General features: G+C 39.9%; 2 protein-coding genes across 5 annotated transcripts in view; one reads left to right on the top strand and one right to left on the bottom strand.

Moving 5' to 3' along the window:
* Positions 1-25,984, bottom strand: part of LOC139139198 (uncharacterized) — a 120,081-nt gene that overhangs the window by 53,614 nt on the left and 40,483 nt on the right. The gene's annotated exons all lie outside the window — the stretch shown is intronic.
* On the top strand, positions 14,786-21,675 carry LOC139139196 (uncharacterized). 2 transcript variants are annotated; one of them, XM_070708021.1, is made up of 4 exons: positions 14,786-14,866; positions 15,143-15,229; positions 16,621-16,691; positions 16,956-21,675. In XM_070708021.1, exon 4 carries the CDS (start codon positions 18,559-18,561, stop codon positions 19,378-19,380), a length of 822 nt encoding a protein of 273 aa, XP_070564122.1. In that variant the 5' UTR covers positions 14,786-14,866; positions 15,143-15,229; positions 16,621-16,691; positions 16,956-18,558; the 3' UTR covers positions 19,381-21,675. The 2 variants fall into 2 exon arrangements, with proteins under 2 accessions (XP_070564122.1, XP_070564123.1); XM_070708022.1 differs by having other exon boundaries at positions 14,788-14,866.

Below are 25,984 nucleotides of genomic sequence, written 5' to 3'. Positions count from 1 at the left end.
TGATGTTTTTGTTTTACTTGTTGTCTCACCCTTTTCCTCTTATAATGCTTCTTCAATACCACTTTTAGCTTTCCTCTCGGCCAAATCTTCCATGCGAATTTCAACTATGCTCTGCTACCAAAAAATGGAGTGAAGGATTCTTCACACAACGATTAACTGTTAAAATGACTTTAATTTTTTCCAGACCACTAGACTCTTAAGACGACAAATTACCGAAGAAACACTGTGCGTATAGTTTGGTAGATGATAAATAAATGCACCATTTCTCATGCAATTTGCATATACATTCACCGTAGTTTTTGTTCATTTTTATTTCCAAATAGGGGATAAACTGTGGCGAGTGTCATGTCAAAAGAACGTTACAGAATCTCTTTACCGATGTTCTCCCTATTAAATTGTAATAGGTTACCTCATCGCCTTGTGTAGTGTTTGCTGCCTGCTATTAAACACACTGTCCAATGTATTTTCTGGATATTGTTGTAGTGAGCAGTCAAGACATTGTAACTAATTAACTGAGAAAGCAATGTCCTGTGAGAGCAGACCATCGATTACAAGGTGTCATCCAATCGTATCACTGTTAAAGAAAAAGTACCTGTTAAAGGAATGCCCTGTCTAGATTGAATGTATGCATTGAATTATGTGGACTACAGGCAGATAAGTGGCCAGTTTGGTTGCTCCAGATGAAGAGAGTATCTTCAGCAAGTCCACTATGAGGTCACATGATGTGAGCCGGACACCCAGCTCAAATTCAAAGAGCAAACAGGAGAGGAAGGTACGATTTTCTAGTGCCCTCACGAGCAACGGTATTGTCTCACCCCATTGGATGATTGGCTACTACAGAAGGGTCCACATCTGTTTCAAGAAAACGCTTTATAGAATTCTATAAAGTTCTCTACAGTCTTGTTTTCCTATCTTTATTACATATCTATAGAGTTTCTATAAGCTATAGAACTCATTAAAATTTTATATTCTGTTTTTGTAAGGAAGGGGATACTGCACTGAGATTGTACCACATGAATCTGGGAGGATCGATGCTGGTTATTCATCAGAGAAACACAGAGGCAGGCGATAGTAAGCTTGATGACTGAAATGCGTGAGAAAGTGTTGTTCCCTTTGGTAAGCTTAGCTTTGTGTTGTGGTTGCAGAGTGTAATGTTTGACTAAAAGTTATGATTACTGTGGTGATTTCTTCCTAGATGATGTATCTTAAATCAGTGTTGCCTGTCATAGGGAGTACTTCGCATCGACGGTCAGGCTCATCATCACTTGTTAGTGGATGGCGAGGTTGAAAACTCTCCGTATGTGAGGTCGTTTGCAATTGCCATGGAATTGTCCATTGCAGCAGCTACAGAGATCAGGTACTATAAAATGCACGGCTTAATAAATGGAGGTGCACTATATGCTGGCTACGATTGAGGATATGCCTTGCTTGTGGAATTTTGAGAGACAACAGTACATATCTAAGGGACCCACCCACCTCCTAGCGTCTCAGGTGAGAAGCAAGAAAACCAACCCTATAAGGATGTCCAGCAAGCTACGAGAAAAAGATCAAGCAACCCCCTCAGATGGCTAAACAGCTGCAGAAAGCTGATGAAATCCTTCGTAAAAGCAAGCTAAAGCAGAGCAACCTAGACTTACTGACCACAACCATATTTAATATGGAGAGAAGAATGGAGCTTGAAGACCGCGCACGCGTTATCAGCATATCTACGAAAGGTAAAACTACCAAAACTTCAACTGCCGATATTAAGTGGTGACTGTTTGAAATGGACCACGTTCATCGATACTTTTAAGGCAGCCGTTGACGTCGACCCAAACCTTTAAGATACATGGAAATTCCAGTGCATAACAGCACAGCTAGCTTGTGATGCAGCTCACACCATAGAAGGGCTTCAACTATTGAACGCTACTACAAGGAAACACTGAAAATTCTTGAAGACCGGTATGGTAAGCAGCACGAGATAATTTCGAGTCATATGAAAGCATTATGGAGTCTACTAAAACATAACGAAAGAATTCGATCATTGTACGACTCACTCGAAGCTACCTGCATGTGTGAAAACATATCTGTCGTGCCAATGGCGACAAAGCTTGGAATATACTGGAACTGAATAAAAAGCGATATACAAAGAAATTAAAGCAAACCCAGGCAGCCTCAAGTTTTGCAGGTACACCAAATTGATGACATCCTATCGCCAACTGAAGCAGCATCCCATGAACCAAACCAGCCATGAGTTTCTGTCGAGGCTCATCACGCAAGTTTATACCTTTCAACAATCGACTATATATTACTGCCAACTGATAAATCATGGATGCCATTGTCTATTCATTTATTTATTTATTTACTGGCTGGGAACAACGGGCTTTCGCCCAATTAGAGTTCCAGCAAAAGAAAAAGAAACTTACGAAGAGCACAACAAAGAAACAAAGACAGTAACATCATAGTTAAAAAAAGCAATCATTGGTAAAAAAATACAGATCTAAAAAGAATAAACATTATTAAATAAAAATCTGCGAAATTGCCTATAGTTACAATTAAAAATATCAAAAGTCTCATTGTTTAAAATACTATTCAAATTTTTCATAGTTCTTTGTAAAAATGCTGAAGAATGAGCAATGACTCTTGATACATTAGGTTTAAAATGTTGTTTTGAGCGCAGAGTGCGAGAAGGCACATGCAGACAGATACGCGCTAGAATTTCGGAGCTGTTATAAAAAGAGAACATACATTTGTAAAAGAAGGTGGCATCCATAAAACTCCTACGCTCTTGTAGAGATGGGATTTTGAAAAAGGTACAGAGTTGGTTGTAGTAGCCAGATGAGTAGGTTATGCCAGTTTTACCGCACAAGTATTTGAGAAATTTACACTGAACTCTTTCGAGACGGTGAATGAGATACAGCTGGTGTGGAGACCATACTTGACTGGCATACTCAAGCTGGCTCCGGACAAGTGTTATATACAGGGTTTTGAGAGTGTTGACATTGCTAAAATTACGTATGTTACGTTTTATAAAAGCTAGCAGCTTGAAAGCTTTAACAGTAATTGTATTAATGTGCGTAGAGTAGTTTAGATTTTGGGTGAGAAGAACACCAAGGTCTTTAACTGATGTTACTCTGCATAAATTGTCACCATTAATACTATAATCATGCATAATGTGAGTTTTCTTGTTCGTAAAGGAAATAACCATACATTTTTTAAAATTCAGTTTTAGTTTCCATGTCGTGCACAATCTCTCAATGTGGTTAAGGTCTTGTTGAAGAGAACTGCAGTCCGAGTTGTTAGAAATTTGCCTATACAATTTTGAGTCATCTGCATACAATGACATGAAACTTGAAACTGAAGAACTGATATCATTAACATAGAGAACAAATAGAAGCGGACCTAACTGAGACCCTTGAGGTACACCAGAAGTTACTTTACTCCATGAGGAGAAGTGCCCATTAAGTACCAGTACCACACTCTGCACTCTATTACTAAGATATGAGTAGAACCAATTCAAAATGTTACTATGAATGCCAAAGTGGGAGAGTTTATGCAGTAAAAGTCTATGATTGACTTAGTCAAAGGCTTTGCTGAAATCAAGGTAATAGAATCAACTTGGCCACGATCATTGATAACTCTGGATAAATGGTCTGTGTATGACTAACAAGGTTGGTGACAGTGGAGCGCCCCCTAACAAATCCGTGCTGATTGTCGGCCAGTGCATTCTGCACGTGGGGAAAGACAGCTTTTTCAAAAACTTTACTAAAAATAGGGAGGAGTGAGATTGGCCGGTAATTACAGGCCTCATTACGAAGGCCAGATTTATAGACCGGAACAATATTACCTCTTTTGAACAGAGACGGAAAAACACCAGTCTGAAGTGACTTGTTAAAAATCAATGTAAGCGGTAGAGCAAGCGGTTGTGAACAAGTACGAATGACTCTGGCGGGTATCCCATCAGGACCTAGAGCCTTATTAGGGTTTAAGTTGTTCAAAATGTTAGTCACTTCATCAACAGTAATAATGACATTGTTTAAACAATCGTTAACAAAAGGTTCGCATTCAGGGACAACATCACAATCATCAGTACTAAAAACAGACTTAAAATACCTATTAAAAAGTTCAGCCATATCGGGTGGTGTAACAGCACTGATCCCGTCATGCGTAAGAGACGTTGGGAAAGAACGAGAATTGCATTTTTTATTTATGAAAGACCAAAAGCGTTTACTATTTGTTACTATTTGATCTTGTACGTCATCGAGGTAATCATTGTATGCGAGCTTCTTGGCTTGTTTAAATTCCTTTCGTAGTTCTTTGAATGCTGTGTACGCGTCTTCTGTTTTTGATGCTTTGTATCGTTTTTGTGCTGCATTTTTTTCTCTTAACAGACATATAATATCAGATGTAAACCAGTGCGGATATTTTCTTGGGCGAATTTTAATTTTTGGAACGCAGTCGTCGATGCACGCAGTCAGCATGTCGTAGAATAGATCTGTTGTTTCGTCGATGTTGTTTGTTCCTATGAGTATAAGTCCATGGACACACGCTGATGAGATCCCAAAGATGGTCAAAAAGCTTCACGATAATCATGTATCGATCTCTCCGGACATTTAACACTTTTTCAGTGTCAGGTATGTTGATGGAGCAAGATAATGCGAGATGGTCTGATGAAATAGCTGGATCAGTTGTAGAGACCTGAACACAATCAGGGTCGTTACACAATACAAAATCCAGTTGATGGTTATTGCAAGTGTTAAATGTACTGACTTGGAATAAATTATATTCATTGAGCATTTCAATGAAAAGGTTGGAGTTCCGACTGCTCCAAGAAGGCTGGATATTATGGCCGCCATTAGTCTTGTCCCAAGTAATGTCCGATAAATTAAAATCACCACAAATGAGGACTTGGTCATCGGGTTTGCAAAGTGAAAGTACATTTTCAAGTGATTTCTCCAGCTCTTCCAGCACTGACGACGGTGAATTTGGTGGAATGTACATAGCTGCAATATACATGTTGATCTTACGTAGAGTGACTTGCACCCAGGCAATCTCCATGTTAGTTTCGATGTCCATTCGACGGATGGAAATGAGATCATGTCGGATGGCTAACAGTACACCACCACCCCGTGTCTTTTTGCTGTTATCTGCTGATCTGTCTCTTCTGTGGATCAGGTAAAATTGATCCATTATTTCTGAGTCAAAGATATCATTCCGTAGCCTCGTCTCCGTTAGTACAACTATATCGAAGTTGTGTTCACTGAAATGGACATTCACGTCGTCAAGTTTTTGTACAATGCTACGACAGTTCTGGTAGTAGAGCTGCAATTTTGGGCGATTACTGTTACTTACTGGACCAGGGTTTTGTTGAATATCACCACTAAGTAGGAGACGGAAACTTGCACAGTGATTTGCATAGTATGGCAGTGGCCCACCATACTTACATGTACTTCGATAGCGCTGTTCGATTCCCGTACATTGCAGAATTACCAGTTGGTTGGTATAAAAGTTTGCATCACCAGGAACTTCTTGCCAGAAAGTTACCCATTTGTCAGTATTTACCGTACATTTTACGAAACATAAAACACAAACGGTGAAAAGTGTCAGAGCCTGACTGAGTGCGTGTCGACCCGTCGACGCCATTATGCATAAGTCGAGTGCGAGGTGATAAGTGACAATGTGTTAAATTAATAGGATAATCTTCCTATTGTTTGTTACTTGAAATTACTCAGACCAATGTTACAACTTCCTTCACCACGGTCACCCTTAGTGCGGTCGAAGGTAGATACAAGTGTAATTGAGCAGACGTATGGAAACTCACTTGTGAAATAAGCTAATTTTTCTTTAACCGAACAGCCCATTAACATACCCAGCCAACATTGAATAATACTCTGCATCTTTGATTAACTCTATGCGTGTCGCTGCTGATGATAATATACCATCATCACAATTTGGCTCAACTGAAACTATTTCATCGTAAATTTTGGGAATGCCGGAAACTCTGGATTGAAGCTATAAGACCGAGAGGTGATGAACATGAAACGTTCCGCTTGTACAAGGAAGCTAAATGCAATTTTCGAAGAGAACTCAAGGGAAAAACAAAGGGAATCTAAAAGGCAAAAATATGATTTTATTGTAACGGCATTGAAAATTGATCATGTTTCATTTGAACATCATGTAAATCTTCTTAGAAATCGCAAAAATCCGCTTTCCAGTTCTAGAGATTGACGATGTTAGACTCAGTTAACCTGAGGATGTTGTAACCTCATTTGCCGAATTTTTCAAACATCTTCGAAGACCGGACCTTTTCTACCGAATTTTATGCAACAGTGGAAGGTAGCTTTGATATATTAGCTGAAAACAGCTTTTCGAATGAGAATATATTCTGTCATCTGTTTTTACAGCCGATGAAATAGTACTTGCAGTGCGCAAACTAAAGCGTGGAAGGGCTGATGGCCCGGATTTTATCACATACGAACACATTACCTACGGTGGACGAGTATTACTTAACTGCCTTACAAGCATTTATAATGCCATGATTAATGTTGAATACATTCATCGAGCTTCAAATATGCATTCTAATGCCAGTTTGTTAAAGGATGGTAACAAAGACAGCTATGATATCAATAATTATCGTGGCATCTCACTAATGTCGTCCTTGCAGAAGCTCTTGGAATTGTGTATATTGAATGCCTTGCAATCATATCTTGCATAAAATGCAGATTTCCCATCAACTTGAAGCAGGATATGAACCTGAATTGAGCAATGTCACGACAGCATTCTGCATAAAAGAAATTATTGACCACCATGTTGAGCGTCGTGGAAAGTCTTTATGTGCAGTCTAGCATTCATAAAGCTTTTGATACTGAGTGATGGAATGGTCTTTCACCAAGTTATTAGGATGGAAATTAACTCAAAACTGTGAAGGCTCCTATACGTTTTGAGGGGAGGGTCGCAATTCCTCAAGCCCACACACAGGGACTCGTGCTTGTTGTTTATTTGTGTCTGTGTCTGTTTGTTTGTGTGTGTGTGTTTGTGTTTGTTTATTTGTTATTTTTAATAAAATAACAGCGAAAAGCTGTTTTGTTAATATTTGTCAATAAAGAGCAGTTTGTTTGTTTATGTATTTGTTTGTTTGTTTGTTTGTTGATACGTATTTCCAATGGTTAGGGTTAGGGTTAGGCTTGAGTTAGGGTTAGGGTTAGGGTTAGGCTTAAGTTAGGGTTAGGGTTAGGGTTAGGCTTAAGTTAGGGTTAGGGTTAGGGTTAGAGTTATTCACTCCCTCTATATATTGAGACAAGGGGAGCAAGTGGGATTCCAACATCTGTATTTTCAAGTCAAGAAAAACACACCAAATAAACACCAGACAATTGAAATATTGGATTTGTGGCAGCATCATGTCCTGTACTTACCACACCTATCCTTTAATTCGATGGAAAGGGCAAAAATCGGCGATATTTAGCATCTTTCTCCTTTGATTCGTACAGTTTGTACGGCAAAACGTAAGTGTCACACTTTGGCGGGTTAGTACGTCACACTGAAATTCAAATTGGACCAATCAGGCAGCTTGTTAGCCCTGCCTTGGCCCGAACTGGGGACGTTACCGTTGTGGGGCTCGAACCAGGATGATTTTACTTTGGCGCATTTTGCCATGTTCATTTTCCCTTTACGAATCGTCGACACAACTTTGTATGCCGCAACATTCACTTTTGTCTTATGAGAAGAAGATTCCACTAGAGTACTTCAACTATACATCTGTGCGGAACGCACTCTTTTCCAATCAGTTCGTGAGATATACGAGCCTATGGTGGTAAATGCAAAAACATGAGCGTAAACCCGGAAGTAAACAAATACAGAGAGACGTCGCCACGGTTGAATTTCCGCGGCTGGAAAAGTTGTTCTTGGTAATCGTTCAATTCTGATAGTTTTCTAGCTATCGAAAGTAAACTACGGGCAGTAACCTTCCAACTACGAACAATACAGTACTCGTCCGGAGTATACATAAGCACAGGCGCTCCTTAGCTGTCGTCTGCTAAGGGGCGACGTCAAAAGTTCAATGTAGGATAAAAAACTTAATTCCCTTAGTTTCCCCCAAACCCCCCCCCCCCCCCATCCCCCTTAGAAACTTAATTGACTTATATTGAACCTGTTGCCAGGCTCTTTCTATGTAAAGCGAAGCTAAGGATCAGTCAATTTAGAGGTGAAATAAAGTAACGCATCGTTAAAGCCCCACTAGCTGTAACTCTTGAAATTTGTTGACGTCAAATTATCTACCTATTCTTTCCTCTCTGAATTCTACCCTCTGAAGAGATATGAGCTTTTACTGCATTAGGAAACCATTCCTTTCAGAAACATTTGACATGTAAATAAAATTTATTAACGGTCATTTTGATTTCCTGGCATTTTCAAAAATTGGTAATATTAAAAAGAATCAGAACATACAATGTCATAGTTGAAAACATTCACCCCTATGCATTACATTGACTACTCTGTGCAGTTTATATGAAGATTTAAATGCAGATATGCATAGTATCAAGGGTTTTAGCTTTTCTGCATGGGGCTGTGATTTAATGTTTGGGCGAACATTTAATCGCAGTGTAATCTTTATCTTGTTCAAAATTGCATATATAGCCCCAGCAGTGTGTACACAGACCTAAATGACTACATTGTCACAAACTTATTTTAGTTTGAAAGTAAAATCATAAAAATAATGCTAAAAGATACAGCTAGTGGGGCTTAAGATTGGGAACACACTTTGTGTTTCATCCAATGTAAATACAACATACTAACAACAAACTTGAAGTTTATCAATGAATGAACAAGAACAACAACAATAAAGTCCAGGTTTCTCCTTCCAGAGGCATAAAAACTATCTCATCTGTCCTGGTGGTTGTAACAACTCAGTTCACACTGCTCCATTCAGGCGGACTACACATGCACCAGAAATGTAGCAAGATATAATTAAAAATAAATTCCGAGTGCAACCAGAAACAGTAGAGAAACTACCGTCTATGGTGCAACAGAAGCCAACAGCCTGCATTGTTTACACTAACTAGGCCAGGTGCAGCTCTGCACTGTGTTAAAACAACTCCCTCCGCTGGATTCAACACGAAAGTGTGCATTTCTGCTCTATTTTTTCAAAATATTCATTCCCCTGAAAATTTTTACCTTAAATCGATTTGTAGGATAGAAACTTTTTTAGGTCAAAACCCCCCACCTCCACCCCCAAACTAAAAGAATTAAGTTTTTTATCCTTCATTGAACTTTTGACGTTGCCCCTAAGTAGATCGATTTTCGGATCGATCTATTGATCCCGTAGTCGATATGCCCGCCACTGCAACCTTAGGTTGCAGTGGCGGGCATATCGCCTACGGATCAATAGATCGATCCGAAAATCGAGCTACTTAGCAGACGACCAGCTAGGGAGCGCCTGTGACTATAAGCCCCCGGTTCGGCAACACTGAACGGTGGTAAAAACTATGGGAGGGGCTCGAGCATCTGCCACGGACGCTTAACTTTTACTAATTTTATGCACGATTTTTTCAACTCCTCTGGATGTGTCTATCGCTTTCCAAATCATCTTTATCCAAAGGTATTGATTACACAATCTCTGAATACAGAAGTGACATTTTGGTAAAATTTCAGCGTCGAAAAAACCCCAAACTTGAAACAAAGACGTCATGTACATGTATGCTGCTGATCTGAGTGTAAATGTGAACTGGCATGGCATGTATATTGCCTACACGGAAAGGCAACTCAATATTCCTGTATCAAACCGTATACATCTTGTGAAAACAACAACATAGCAGTGATTGTAATAGTCGCCAGGAAAAAGGCTTCACAAATGAAAGGATAATTGCTTCAAACAAAAGCAGAAGATGAAAACATAGATCGTGGCCGTCAATGAAAATAAACCATGGCGAACGTGTGTGAGACTATTCTATTTAGGCGACGGGGTGAGCAGGGTCAAAGAAAACGTGTCATTTTCCTTACGTTGCTGTCAAGGGAACTCGAGTTTCCCAATGTTTTAACATCTTTTAATGGTTTCTTTATTATTTTAAAGTATGATCCGTTGTCATGAACAGTGACTCAACTACTTTTTTGTTGCATTCTCGTTATCTGCGAACACGTATTAGTCACAGGCACGACTGCATCTTGCTGTGGTATAGTCGCTTGAGAACTGGCGTTCGCGTAGTGTTGTGAGTCTAACAAGCTGCCTGATTGGTCCGATTTGAATTTCTCTGACGTACTAACCCGCCAAAGTGTGACACTTACGTTTTGCCGTACAAACTGTACGAATCAAAGGAGAAAGATGCTAAATATCGCCGATTTTTGCCCTTTCCATCGAATTAAAGGATAGGTGTGGTAAGTACAGGACATGATGCAACCACGAACCCAATATTTCAATTGTCTGGCGTTTATTTGGTGTGTTTTTCTTGACTTGAAAATACAGATGTTGGAATCCCACTTGCTCCCCTTGTCTCAATATATAGAGGGAGTGAATAACTCTAACCCTAACCCTAACCCTAACTTAAGCCTAACCCTAACCCTAACCCTAACTTAAGCCTAACCCTAACCCTAACCCTAACTCAAGCCTAACCCTAACCCTAACCATTGGAAATACGTATCAACAAACAAACAAACAAACAAACAAACAAACATACATAAACAAACAAACTGCTCTTTATTGACAAATATTAACAAAACAGCTTTTCGCTGTTATTTTATTAAAAATAACAAATAAACAAACACAAACACATACACACAAACAAACAAACAGACACAAATAAACAACAAGCACGAGTCCCCTGGCCCACCTCGCTCACAAGTATTTATGAACGCAGCCTAACCAAGTGCCAGACCAGCCGACGATTCTATATATATCAGATTGCGGCTAAAGAGTCATTATTGGAATCAATAATACGATAAATCTTCATGTCATCAGCAAAACGTAACGGGTCTGACACGAAGTAATTACATATCCATTAATGAAAAGAACAAATAAAAGCGAACCGAGGCGAGATCCCTGTGAAAGTCTGAAACAACAAGTGTCCACTCAGAAAAGGCATTTTCTATAATCACTCTGTTTTGCCTATTATGATGATCGATAGATGGAACCATTTCAGATAAGTGCCCTGAACACCAAAAGATATCAACTTAAAGCAGTGATTGATGATTAATACTATGGAATGCTTTAGCAAAATCAGTGTATATAATATCACATTGTGATTTGCTGTAAATTACTAAGAGGAGACCTACATAACGTTAGATAAATTTGTGACACATGATCTGCCCGGAACAAAGCCACACTTATTGCTAGATACGACTTTAGAAACGTGATATGAAAGTTGTCTGTGAACTATCTTTTCAAAGATTTAAGATTACACGAGGTAAAATAGAAATAGGTCTGTAGTTTTCAACTTTTGAACGACTTCCTGATTCTAAAATCAGAATGATGTTGGCACGTCTACAAATGTCAGGATACATCTCCCTTTAATTGACATAATTAATAAGATGGTAATTGTAATATCGAGTTCATATCATTTGCATATTACCTAAAAAATATACTGGGAGTGCCATCACATCCAATAGCTTGGCTGGTGTTAATGCAAAGCAATTCTCTATTGACACTATTGATATCAATATCAATAGAAATTTGTTCATCAATTATGGTGGCGACATTGGGAATATCATGGTCTAGATGTTTTTTGAAAACTGAGTTTACTGAACCAATCAGGTTTTCAAAGTCAAAGCAATCCTGTATTCCGTTATTGTAAGGAAGAAGTGAGGCAAATCCGCTTACAAGACCCTAGGATAGGTTGGCATTGTAGTCGTTTAGAAGCTAATTAAATTATTTCGGAATTCTACTACATCAAGAGTCACGAACACAGTTGATTCTACTAAATGGCACATGAAATAAAACAATAAGTCGAATTGAAAACCTTGGTGCATGTAGAGCGAAAAAGGAAGTCGAGGCATTAATATTTAATTTTTCATTTATGCCTTCGGTTAATTTCTCACTTTTCCATATCAACGAACCTAGTTGATATTAAAGAGACATCTGCATTTCCTAAGTATTTGATTTTATAAACATTTAATAAAGTCTCAGAGTTCGGTTTCAAAAATATCAGCTGATATTGATAATAAATATATGGTTGTAATAGGTGACAATGTGGTCAGCAGATGGTATTGAAGGGACATAAGCTGTAACTTGTGGCAAGTTTTTCAGTATTCTGCTTCTGTATATCAACTACGGTGTCTGACCCTAATCCGTTTGTCATGCTGAAATTTCGAGTATTCTTTTTGTCAACACAGCTTGTATATGTGTAGTGATCATTGTTTATTGTTTACAAATGAATTCTAGTCCGGACTTGAATACAATTTCGAACAATACCAATCGAGATTATACTCATATAGGTTGTGTTGATATGCTAAATACTTAGGATTAAATTACAGTTTAGGGGTTCACTGTAGAAAGTGACGGGAGACCACTAAAAAAAAATTCTGAAAAAATAGTCAAAAGATACACCTTATTAAGTTTTAATAATTAGGAGCAGCCAATCTGGCTGAAATATTTACATTTTTTACCTCAGGTTACTTGCTTAGCAAGGCGATTAATAATGCAGCTGGAAAATTGATAAATTTGCATGACAAATCCTGTGATCAAAACCTGTACAAGTCACTCTACCTGTTGTATCCAAACGCTTTCCTAAATTTCGGCCAGTAGGCTAAATATTTTTATAGCATTGTCATCGGTATTTCAAGTCACATTTTCAGGTACAGTACTTTGTAATATTTGTGCAAACTATGAACGGAAGGCATACCTTCGTAAACTTTTAATAAGTAAAAATTTTATAACAAAAATAACTGCCCGATGGCTCTATTGAGTGGAATCACAAAGCAGATTTACAGGAGTATGTCCAGAGCCAAATATGAATGAAATATCTAGCATATCAGGGGTACCTAAGAAAGTGTAGCTTTTGAATAAAATGATAGCTTTGACAACGTGCTGGATAGCTTGGGTAGGGAAACGATAGTTGGTGGAATGGAATCCGTAAGTTTGGTCATCTAAAACGATAGCTTTGAACATATTTTGATGTTAATGGCGTAAAACAAGATGGCTGACAGCAAAAGCAGTGGTAGCGGCGGTAAGTATTTTACCCGTTTTCTCAACAAAATCACCAAATTCTGTTGTGTAAGATGCCGCGTTCAGTGAGGTTCAGGCTCGATTACACTTTTGTAAAGTTTCTGCGCCCATTTTACAAAACTTGCAGAGAAATCACTGTTCCCGTTTTCGAAGTGAACAGGCTATCAGGACGTCCTATTCTAATACATGTACAGGGAAGAGAATGTATATGATAGTGTAAAGACGTAGTCGTTAGTGTTGGCAATGTCTGTTTTCCAGAGTTAAGACTTACCAAGATTTCAAAGTTAGCTTCAGATAAGATGAATAGTTATCTTCTCTACCTCAATGTATGCACGAGCACTTTTTATACACTATCACAACATAATCCATGTACATGTATTAGAATAGGACGTCCTAATAGCTTGTTCACTTCGAAAACGGGAAAGAAGATTTCTTTGCAAGTTTTGTAAAATGGGGGCGGAAACTTTACAGAGGTGTAATCGAACCTGAACCTCACTGAACGCAGCATCTTACACAACACAACTTGCTGATTTTTTGTCGAAAACGGGTAAAATATTTACCGCCGCTACCACTGCTTTTGCTGTCAGCCATCTTGTTTTATGCCCTCAACATCAAAATATGTTCAAAGCTATCGTTTTAGATGACCAAACTTACGGATTCCATTCCAGCAACTATCGTTTCCCTACCCAAGCTATCCTGCACGGTGTCAAAGCTATCGTTTTCATTCAAAAGCTACACTTTCTTAGGTACCCCTGGGCATATGAAATGTCATATTATACACAAGACAAACTGATGAGGATACATGAATCGAGATGCAAATACATAGAATGAAAAACTGTAAGTAGTAAAGGGGACAGTATAGCACCGTTGGGTAAGTTAGGGGGTCTTTTTGGGGGAAGATATAGAACACTTGGGTAACTTAGGGGGTCTTTTTTGCCATCACATCACCGAGGAGACGTACTTCATTTCACATGCTAGGGGCCCTCATTTGTACACTATATATAAACATGGAGTACCTTCAGGGCCGTGGCATTCCAGGCGGACATTCGGCTGTGTTGATGTGTCTCAGTTGGTTGGCTGTCATGTAATTTGCCCCGGCATACCAACACTATGAACACTGTGTAAGTATTTATCGATCTGTTACGAGTGTGACGATAGATCAGTCTGAGCATGCGTGAGGCTTACAACATTACGTCATTGCCTTAGCCTTTAGTCCCTCGCGCGCGCGGCCAGATTTGACAGATTTTATCGTTCACTGGCAGAGTTCCAAAAATCCAGATACTTTGTATCAAAGAGTGTTTCCTTTTAGGGTTGACTTTGACAATGAGTGTTTCCGTTTAGGGTTTAATCTTGGCAAATATGGACATGATCCGCCCAAAGTTTATAAATAGAGGTCAAATTATGAACTCTGGGTGCACTCAAGACCTTTGACACGGAGGTTAACTCAGCCCCTTTTTAAGGTAAATAGTAGCTTTTGTCTTTGTTAGCTAAGCTTCATTAGTAATAGAATATATAAAGTCCAAATGTTCATCGAAAAGACGTGCTTCGTGTACATATTAATTTGCTGATCGCAGTAATCACCGTAAACCCCTTTCTTTCAAGGAAAATCTGTCTTATGTGTATTTTTAAAATTTTATTTCTACAGAATGTAACCATGGACGCCGAGTGGGATGACCTTCGCTGACAAATTCCCAATTGGACGCAGTATTTGCGTTGGCAGACCAACACTATGAAAATGCTGTAAGTATTTATTCATTTATTTTTCTGTTTATTTAATCGATTTTCTTTTCATTTTTTTTTATTTTGCGGTGATTTCTTTTCAGGGATTGGGGTTCCGTACTGTTGTGTTAGAAGTGACAAATCCGTGCTGCATGTGCATGTAATCAAATTGACATAATTTAATTTCACGTCCGTTTTTTTTCCCTATATATTTGATGTAAACTTTTTTTTTAAATTGAGAAGGGATTCCTTTGAAGGAAAATATTTCATGTAATTTTTCATTTTTCATTTCTACAGAACGAGTCGCCTCTGTCGGAGTCCCACCAACCCGTTCAACAACCAGTAATGGCAGTATTGGGATCGCCGAAAAATCATGATCATGATGTAAGTAACATTTACAAATACATTTATTGTGTTGTCTGATTACCCCTACCCCTATACGGAAACGTTTTCCTCGCTGTACAGAGAACCAAAGGCAAAATAGTTGAAATTGGACAGAATTTTCATTTCAAATTCGATGCCGCCGTGCCGTGCGTGATCAAAATCAGTGCATGTAAACACTGCGTAACGGTGTATACGGTGCGTGCATTGCACTCTGTCGTGTGTTGTCTGATTACCCCTACCCCTACACGGAAACGTTTTCCTCGCTGTAAAAAAAAGAACCAAAGGCAAAATAGTTGAAGTTGGATAGAATTTTCATTTCAAATTCGATGCCGCCGTGCATGTAAACACTGCGTGGCGGTGTATATGGTGCGTGAATTGCACTCTGTCGATCTTGTCATCAGCCATAGTGCCATTGACCCGTCACTCGATGCGTGATCAGTCGACTGGGTTGAGGTCAATGATCTTTTGCAATACTGTATTAGCCAGTCACACGTAAATATGACCTTCTCAAAATTAGGTCGTGCGACCAGGTCGTGATCTTACCATGCAGAAACTTTGTAGCAAATTTTTGATTGACAGTCAAAGATTGCCGTGCTGTTTGGGTATTGGGCCGGCCCTGGGGGAAGTGTAAAATTCCGTCTTTTGTTCTGCAACAGACAAACCTTCTCGCCCGTATCTGGCTCTGTTTTGAGCGGGGATCCCCCCCCAAACTAAACTAAATAAATAAATAAATAAAAAACGAAGTCTGGAGTATGCTGTGCAAATAGTAATTTAACTAAAAAAATATCACCTCTTCCACCGGACCACGAGGAATATGTTTATAAACAACTTGGAATTTGAACTGTTGAAGTACCGTAGTGTACAGTGCTCGAGAATTTCTGTGTGCGCGCACAGGCGACCTCGATCAGGTCATGATTTGTTATTGTATGGAGAGTTCAACTTTGGTGTAAATTTCTGATCGATAGTTACTCAGTGTGCGTCCGGACATGATCACAGGGAGTTCTGTAATGGTAGTGTGTTCGTAAACTACGCATAGACATTTTAACAGATCAATAAATTTTGTCGATCGGTCTTTGAAATCTCTTCAGACGTGTTTCATTGGAAATCGTCGTTATGCACTGAACAGGGCTCTCGCCTGCACGGATATACACAGTGCACGTTTGTTTATGGTTTCATCATGCGTTGACCTCTGCAGACCGTACATATAACTCAAGTTGGGGTTCAATCCAACTGTTTTGAGTAAACAAAATATGTTTTGTTCTGATTGCTCTTTGTATTATTTTGTGTGTATGTGTTTCTAAAGAGGAAAAGTATAGGAGAAAAAAAAATCATATTTTTTTTTAAAAGCTTTGTATATCATACTGAGTGTGATTACATTTATTCTATTCTAGGACCTCAGTAAATGCATGATATATGATGATGAGGAGGAGGAGGAGGATGGTGGTGGTCTCAATCAATTTCCGTAAGTTAAAATTTTATTTTCATTCATTCATTAAAAGAAATAGGGAAAAACAGCAATTGTATTCCTTGACAACTCTACATTATATATTTAATGATTAAAAAGTAATAATAGAAAAAGAAATAGGTTAAAAAACAGCCAATTTTATTTCTTGACAAACTTGTATTATATATTTACTGAACAAAACAGTAATGTTAGAAAATCAGTATTCATGATTGCTGTGCCTTTTCTGCCAAAGTAATATTTTTCTGATAATTTTTTTTATAGACGAATTCCGCATAAACCCAGAAAGCAGTACATCAAACTCAGAAGAAATCTTGTCATGGTCAAGAAAACATGGGATTTTCCATGGGGAGAAGAAACCAACAGCAGCGAAGAAAACGGTACTGTGGGTCAACATCAACATCAACATTAACTGGTAGTAGTAGTAGTAGTTGTAATTCTCATAGCAGTTGTAATAGTAGCAGTAGTTATAATTCTCATAGCAGTGACAGTCATAGTTCCCATGATAGTGATAGTGATAGTACTGATAGTCATTATAGTGATAGTTCTAGTTGTCAAAGCGAAGATATTTATAGTTGTTATAGTGATCATAGCCAAATCACAGAAAGCGAGGATAATATTGCCACACAGGATTTCAATGTAAAATTAAAAGACCTCCTACACTCCTACATTCCTCATTCCCCCTCAAATATTCAAGATACTCAGCGTTCATCCAATTCTTCTGTCCCCATGAATACCCAAGAATTTAATACCAAATGGCAGGCCCTCCTCTTAAATAATCATCCGCCTTCCACACAAAGTTCTTCCCCCTCATCACATCCAACACGTCAGATTGGCGGGGGTCAACTGATGACCTGCCGTCAGAAGATTCGCCATCAGATGAAGACAGCGGCGCAAAGTATTACAGCATCATACGTGTCCGTGAACGACAAGTGAAGAAATTCAATGCTACAGCTCATGACTACGAGATACAATTCAATGACATCCAACCGGTGCGTGGTTTCGTGCAAGTGATGGTGGTGCTACAAGATGTCTTTGAGAGTATTATTAGCCGACTCACCCATGGCATCTCTCCCAGGGACAGAGTACGCATTACACTTGAAAGTTCGTCCCTTCCCTATCAAATCTGGTTACCTTTTTCCCCTGTTCAAGAACTGACTGTGGACAGAGTGTTGGGCGAAATTGAACGTGTACTGCAGTCCTATGAAGAATTCACCCTAGATGACAGTGTTCATATCAACTTCATTCATGTGCACATGCCTGTTGGGACGGGAAAGACGTGGGGATGGAGACCTGTCAACATAGCCCGTCGCCTCCGACTGATGAGAAGTATCATTCGCATCACTAACACCGATGAATTATGCTGTGCACGAGCAATAGTGACAGCAACTGCCCACATCAACCGTAACAGTGATCCAGGATGGGACAATGTGCGAACGGGACGACAAGAGCAGACAATACGTGCATCCAATCTCATGGCCAAAGCAGGTATTTCACCAGGGCCATGCGGACATGAAGAACTTGACAAATTACAAGCTGTCCTTCCATCCTATCGAATCCATGTTATTTCAGATGAGACGTCGGGTTCACTTGCTTATCAGGGAAAGGCCGCCGCTGAACACAATATTTACCTGTACCATCATAACAATCACTATGATGTCATCACATCAATGCCCGCATTTCTACAGAGAAACTATTACTGTCATCACTGTCACAAAGGGTACCAAAAAAACATGATCACATCTGTGAAGTTTTCTGCAAGTGTTGCTATGTTCCATCTGTATGTCCAGCAACAGATAATCAGGTCTACTGCCAAGATTGTCATCGCTACTTTCGAGGTCAACAATGCTTCAACAACATAAAACACATGGTCCCCTCGCTCAATATGCAACATGTCAAATCATTCGTCGCTGCAATTGTGTGGTGTTACCATCAATGGGAAAACGAAAAAAAGATAATGACCACAATTGTGGTGAAAAATACTGCAGAGTATGTAAACAGTACCAAGACAGTGTCATTTATGCTACATCCAGCCCATCCAGTTAAAAAGAAGAAGAAGTCCACTAGAGATAGTAGTCATGACGATGATGTTGACTTATTCGACTTTGAAGCTGAAGAAGGAGAAGAAGAAGGCAGTGAAGAAGAGATGAAGTACTATTTCTTTGACTTTGAATGTACCCAAGATGAGGGCGTCCATGTACCCAACTTGTGCATTGTCCAGTCCGAGTCATGTTCAGAGCAGGTGTTCTATGGTCCCAACACCAAGCAAGAGTTTTGCGATTGGGCCCTCACAGAAGAAAACGCCGTCAGTACTTTCATCGCACACAATCTACAAGGTTATGACGGACAATTCATACTGCAATACTGCCATGAGAACAACGTTCAACCTGAAGTCATCATCAATGGAACCAAAATCATGCGCATCTACATCCCCCACTTAAACATCAAGTTCATTGACTCTTATAATTTCCTACCTGTGGCTTTGGCTCAACTTCCTGACATGTTTGAGCTGAATGAACTGCACAAAGGCTACTTCCCCCATTTCTTCAACACAGCAGAGAATCAAGATTACATCTGTCCTCTCCCAGATTCCAGATACTACGGCCCTGATGGCATGAAACAGCATGCGAGAGAGAAATTCCTAAAGTGGTATGAAGACGAAAGATTGAAAACCATCCTTTCAACCTGAGACAAGAGCTTGAAGACTACTGCAGAAGTGATGTAGACATCCTGAGGAGAAGTTGTTTGAAATTTCAAGACATGTTCAAACAACAGAATGGTGTAGATCCGTTCAGAGATTGTGTGACCATCGCATCAGCCTGCAATGTCGTTTTACGCAAGAATTTTCTCAAGAAAGATACCATCGGGGTCATTCCAGACCATGGTTACATCCAACGAAGAAATCAATCTGTCATTGCATTGCAGTGGTTAGAATGGATTACATTCAAGAATGATGTCAACATCCAACACGTCCACAATGGAGGTGAGAAGAAAATTGACCGCTATTGGGTAGATGGTTATGACGAAGAAAGCAACACAGTAGTATGAGATGCACGGTTGCTGCTACCATGGCTGTCCTCGATGCTATGAAGACCATGACATTGTCAACACTAAAGTCGAGAAGACGATGGCAGACCTTTACCAAAGTACCAAGATAAGATGCGATTTCTACGTTGCCATGGCTTTAGAGTGATCGAAAAGTTGGAGTGTGACTTCAAGAAAGAAATTCATGAAAACCAAGAACTGCAAGAATTCGTCAAGTCACTTGACCTACAGGAGCCCCTTCATCCACGAGATGCATTCTTTGGCGGTAGAACCAATGCCACTATACCACAAATGTGTTGATGATGAAGAAATTCACTACGTGGATTTCACAAGCCTCTACCCCTACGTCAACAAGTACTGTAAGTACCCTATCAAACATCCAGTAGTCCGCACCAGGAACATTGTACTCCCCGTTCAATCATACTTTGGTCTGGCGAAATGTCGAGTTCTGCCTCCTCGAAAACTCTACTTTCCTGTTCTCCCCCTCCGAGTGGAAAAGAAGCTGATGTTTCCCCTTTGCAGAAGTTGTGCTGACACCAAACACAGTCACCATGTGAGCATATGACGAACAACGGTCCTTCGTGGGAACTTGGACAACACCTGAATTAGCCAAAGCTGTCGAGAAGGGGTACAAGATCATCAAAGTGTTTGAGGTATGGCACTACAGAGAAAGAGAAGTGTACAACAGAGAATCGCACACAGGTGGGCTCTTTACTGATTACATCAACACTTTCTTAAAGTTGAAACAAGAGAGTAGTGGTTGGCCTTCATGGTGTCAGACAGAAGATGACCAAGATCGGTACATCCGTGAGTACTATGACAGAGAGGGAATCCTTCTTGACAAGACGAAGATTCACCAAAATCCAGGCTAACGAGCGTTGGCAAAACTAATGATGAATTCTATGTGGGGCAAGTTTGCACAACGCAACAACTTTCCACAGCTGCAGTATATCAAAGAACCTGCAGAACTCTTCCGCCTGCTTACAAGTGAACAACACATTGTCAACAACTTGTCTTTCGTCAATGACGACATGGTTGCTGTTCAACATACACTTCGATGATGTGTTGAGGGGGCTGTCAACACCAATGTTGTCATTGCTGCATTTACCGCTGCATATGCTAGTCAGAAGTTGTATGATCTCCTTGAGGCCAATGGTGAACGGGTCTTGCACTTTGACACTGATTCAGTCATCTTTGTAAGCAAACCAGACCAGTACGAACCACCTCTTGGTGATTACTTGGGTGATCTCACCAACGAACTGGATCCTCCCAGCAATTTCATCACCAAGTTCGTGTCAGGGGGAGCAAAAAACTACGCCTTCTGTCTAGCACAGCCCGACAGGAAAGGTAACACCACTCTGTGTAAAGTCAGGGGAATCACCTTAAATTACCGCAACAGCTTAGACGTCAACTTTGATGCCATCACTCGTCTTGTCACCACCTGTCCAACATCAACCATCACCGTGAATGACCCCGTCAAAATCCGACGTGTTGGATGTAATGTAGTATCCAAAAGCGAAAGTAAAAAGTATGCCCTAGTTTATGATAAAAGGGCTCTGATTGGAAATTACAAAACTCTTCCCTACGGTTATTAAACTGTACATTGTATTTGAAACCCTCCCCCCCCCCCAAGAAATATCAATTAATGAATGTCACTAAATATTTGGCAAATGTTTTCTAGTATTTCAAAACATTGTGTTATCAAACTAGTTTTGAATGCTTTGTCAGGTATTGTATTTTGCAATTCAAGAGGTTTTAAAGATCTCATTTAAAGAAAATTTAAGAATTGTAAATGTTTATACTTAGGCATGAACTCGTTGTATTTTAGTATTGCATTTCAAGTTGTTTTAGGAGAATAATGTAAAGAATTTTAGTGAAGCTGTTTTCACAATTCTCGCGTGTTTCAGCAATCAATGAATCTATTGTATAAATCCTATTCAAACAAAACAAAAACAAAAAATGTCAACTTGTGATCTTGTATACAGGTAGTTTCGGCAATTTAAAGAAAAAAAAGAAATCTGATCATTCTGTTTATTAGAGTTGTAAATTTCATTCATTTTTAAAGTCTTGAAATGTACGTGTTTGAATTTTTGAGAAAGAAGTTTTGAAATGAAATTTTGCAAATGAAAGAGATAAGAATGTACATTTACTCCATGAAACTTTAATATTGACTTTGGATTTGTTTTCGGGTTTTTTGAGAGAGAGAGATCAAATAATCTGTAGATGTCAACTTTCATCTTTAAAAACTTCTTATATGTGATCCAAACAAAAGTTCCTGATTAATCTTTTTGTAAAGTAATAAACTGACATCAATTTCGCTTACTTTAAATGATTCTGAGGTTTGTTTGAATTTATATGTGCATGTTTATGTGTAAACCTTTGTTGAGTGAGGAAGTAGTTGTTTTGTGTTTGTGTGTGTGTGCGTTTGTGTGTGTGTGTGTGTCCCATTGCCCCGAAGGCCAAAAAATGGGCCCTATTGCCCCGAGGGCCACCTAGGAAGATCGGTCTTTGTCGATGAATGAGATCACACTTTCCCTGTTTATGGACTCCCTCCACCCGTCTTGACCCTTTGAAGGCCCCTCAGCCCCTCGGGCCTTATTTTGCCCTCCCTCTGTCAAGAAATGAGAACATCCTTTCTAGTATAAGCTAGTACCATTTTAGAGTAAGGCTCATTTGACGTGATGGGTCTCATTCTGCAAACACTCTTGAAGCTGATCATCAATAATCGAGATTTCTCCAATCCTATGTTCTTCCTGTATTTGTGTGTGCTGCCATACATCATCTATGATAAATTTTTCAAAAGGAAGCCAGTTTCATGTTATGAAAGCATTGATCTGAGTGGAGAGATTGACTGAAAGGAAATCAACCAAAAAGTCCCATCACGGTGAAGATCAAGTTGGTCAACTTGGTATACCATGCCACGAATGCGAAAGAACTGTCCTTACCCTGGTTGTCATGCAAAACATCTCGTAAGACTGGCAAATCATCTCACACAAGTGCATAATATTGAAGATAAAGTTGAAAGACAGAGATTTTTGAAACTGGCCAGACAATCTGACACTCATCAATTGATGTGCCAGTTGATACGAATCGTTCGTCTTCTGTCTGAACAACATCAATCAAGTCAATCATGGATGCAAGACTACAACATCCATTCACTGCGCTCATATGTGGACCCACCAGTCTGGCAAAACCGAATTCGTCAAACGACTGCTGAAGGAACGGGAAACTATGATTTTTCCATCTCCTGAGCGTATTGTCTGGTGCTATGGAGAATATCAACCTGCCTATACGGAACTGGCTGCCCTTATCCCTAGCATTCATTTTGTTGACGGCATTCCTGAAGAGTTGGACAGTATGTTTTCCCCCACCAATCCAACTTATTGATTATTGATGATCTGATGTCAGAAACTGGAAATGACAAGAGAATTACCAATCTGTTCACCAAAGGTTCTCATCATCGTAATCTCTCTGTCATGCTTATCTTACAAAATCTGTTTCATCAACGAAGAGAGACACGAACCATGAGTCTGAATTCACATTATCTGGTCTTGTTTAAAATCCAAGAGACGGATCACAGATCACTCACTTAGCCAAACAGATGTACCCAGGACACACCCGTTTCATCCAAGAAGCTTTCACCGATGCCTCCCGTGAACCCTATGGTTATCTCCTCATTGACCTGAAACCCAACACACCGGAAGTCCTTCGCCTGCGCACGAACGTCTTTCCAGGAGAGACTGCCTTTGTTTACGTCAGGAAAACATAAAATAGACATGATGAGATGAATGCCATCATTTAATCATGTCTCAGCAATGAGAAAACATGCTCATTTTCTCTCTGTGTTAGCCAAGGGCAATCCAAAGCAACAGAGGGGGATCATCGAGGGAGCCAGTAACGATTTAATCCATTGCCTCTGTGAATGTTGTCTGAACATTCTTCGGGGAAGTGTTCCACTGTCATCTGCTCAAAAGAAGAAATTGAGCAAATACAAACATCATCTTCGCACACTGTCAAATAAAAAGGTTTCAACATCAAAGAAGAAGAAGATACTTGTGCAAAAGGGTGGATTTCTCTCGGCCGTCCTAGGGCCTGTGCTGTCTGTGTTTGGGAAGTCTCCTCTTTAAGTGAATTGTCACCATGCCCATGGAACATGCCAAGAAGATGGCACTTGTGCCACAGGAATTACTAGATACCATACAACTACAGCAGAATCAAACAACAAACCCCGTGACTAAGATGCTGTCCTCTCTGGATAGGGAAATGCAACAAATCTTGGAAAGAAGAGACATCATCGATGATGAAAAGGCAAAATGTACCAACAGACTCTTCAGCAGTACAGGGCTTACATTGATAAAAGGAAGGAACCTGTTCAAATCAGCATCCTCCCCTCTGAAACTTCAACGGGTACCACTACCGCCGTGTTTTTCTTCAGGGTCTCCATTAGCTAAGGGCACGGAAGAGGAAGGCATAGACAAGCCAAAGCCCTTAGGTAGTGTGGAGCAGGATGTGATGGAAAGTGTGCCAAAATCCCTCCGAAGAAAAGCACACTTGCTCCTTCAGAAAGTGAAACAGCATGACTCTGTGGATTGAAATGAGAAAAGGGAATTAACGTACGATGGTAATCCCTTACCTGAAACTATATGGTAGACCTCATCAACGACACCTTACATCGGAGAAAAACCTTCACTCCTAGAGGGTGACAACAATTTGCCCGAGTGCTGTCTGACATGAATGTACCCCATGATCTGATTGGCAACAAGGAAAGATGGAACTGGATTTAATCTCAGCGAACATCAAAAGGATTGTTTCAGCCTAGAGGTGATGATGATGAAGAAAGTGATCATGGAGTATTTGCTGGACAATCATCTGCTAAAAAGAAAAAGATAAGGAGGGAGATACGTCCTGTCATTTCAACTGCTGCAAGACCACGACATCGATCATCCATGACAGGTAATTGGCTCAACTTTTAAAACATCACTCGACAATTTGATGACAGTCATTCCAAAGGAGACCTCTGTCATGGAGTGTTGTCCACCTTCTCTATCCCTTGGTGATGTCCTCAAACGGGTGAGGTGCCTCTGTGCTTGCTGCTCTGGATCCATCGTCATCAAACATGAAACCTGTGACCAAATTGACGGACTTGGATCAGCACCTCAGCCAGGTGTATTACGATCCAAGTCAATCCGCAAGTTTTGGAGGAATCGATGCTGTTTACCGTGCTGCAAAAGAGGAGGGAATAAAGACCACCCGTCAGAAAGTGAGAGAATGGATGCAACATCAGACACTTACACATTACACAAACCAGTGAGGTGGAAGTTTCCAAGGGCTAGAGTAATTGTCGGTGGAATGGATCTACAGTGGCAAACCCATCTTGCAGATGTCAGTTCACTAGCAAAATACAATTCAGGGTTCCGATACATCCTCACCTGCATTGACATTTTATCCAAGTATGCCTGGGCCATTCCCTTGAAAGACAAACGAGGGCCACATTGGTGCAGCGTTTGAACAGATTTTGAAGACTGGACGAAAACCAGAAAAACTACAAACGGATCAAGGCAAAGAATTCGTGAACCACCTATTTCAGAAATTTCTGAAGAGTGAAGACATTCAATTTTTCACTACCGGAAACGAAACCAAAGCTTCTGTGGTTGAGCGTTTCAATCGTACCCTGAAAACTAAAATGTGGAAGTACTTTACCAGAAACAACACCCTAAGCTACCTATCGGTGCTTCCTCAGCTAATGTAATCTTACAAAAAAACACTTGGCATCGCAGCATCAAGAGAAAACCAGCATCTGTCAACAAGACCAATGAAAAAGAGGTGTGGGATACTCTGTACAGTGACTATGAACAGAAAACGGTGAAATTCAAATTCAGTGTGGGAGAACAAGTGAGAATCAGCAAAACTAAACGTATGTTCAAGAAAGGTTATCTGCCAAATTGGACAGAAGAAATCTTCACTGTGTCGAAAAGGATTTCCAGTCGACCACCTCTTTACAAGCTGAAAGATTTTGATGAAGAGGAATTAGAAGGTACTTTCTATGAACAAGAACTACAAAAAGTCGTCAAGAAAGAGGACGATGTCTTCAGAGTGGAAAAAATACTAAAAACAAGAAAGAGAAAGGCAAGACTGAATATCTGGTCAAGTGGTATGGTTGGCCATCCAAATTCAATAGTTGGGTCAGGGATCTGGCAAAACTATAAGAAGGATGACTCTGTTTGGAGAGTCACAGTCTGACCCCCACT

This window comes from Ptychodera flava, chromosome 8, assembly GCF_041260155.1.
Source record: "Ptychodera flava strain L36383 chromosome 8, AS_Pfla_20210202, whole genome shotgun sequence".
Taxonomy (NCBI): Eukaryota; Metazoa; Hemichordata; class Enteropneusta; family Ptychoderidae; genus Ptychodera; species Ptychodera flava.
The sequence above is the reverse complement of the archived record's forward strand: the minus strand, read 5'-3'. Positions and strand labels throughout refer to the sequence as shown.

Excerpts from the sequence above, each read along its gene's own strand:
- LOC139139196 (XM_070708021.1), top strand. The coding sequence starts at position 18,559 with ATGGTCCCCTCGCTCAATATGCAACATGTCAAATCATTCGTCGCTGCA.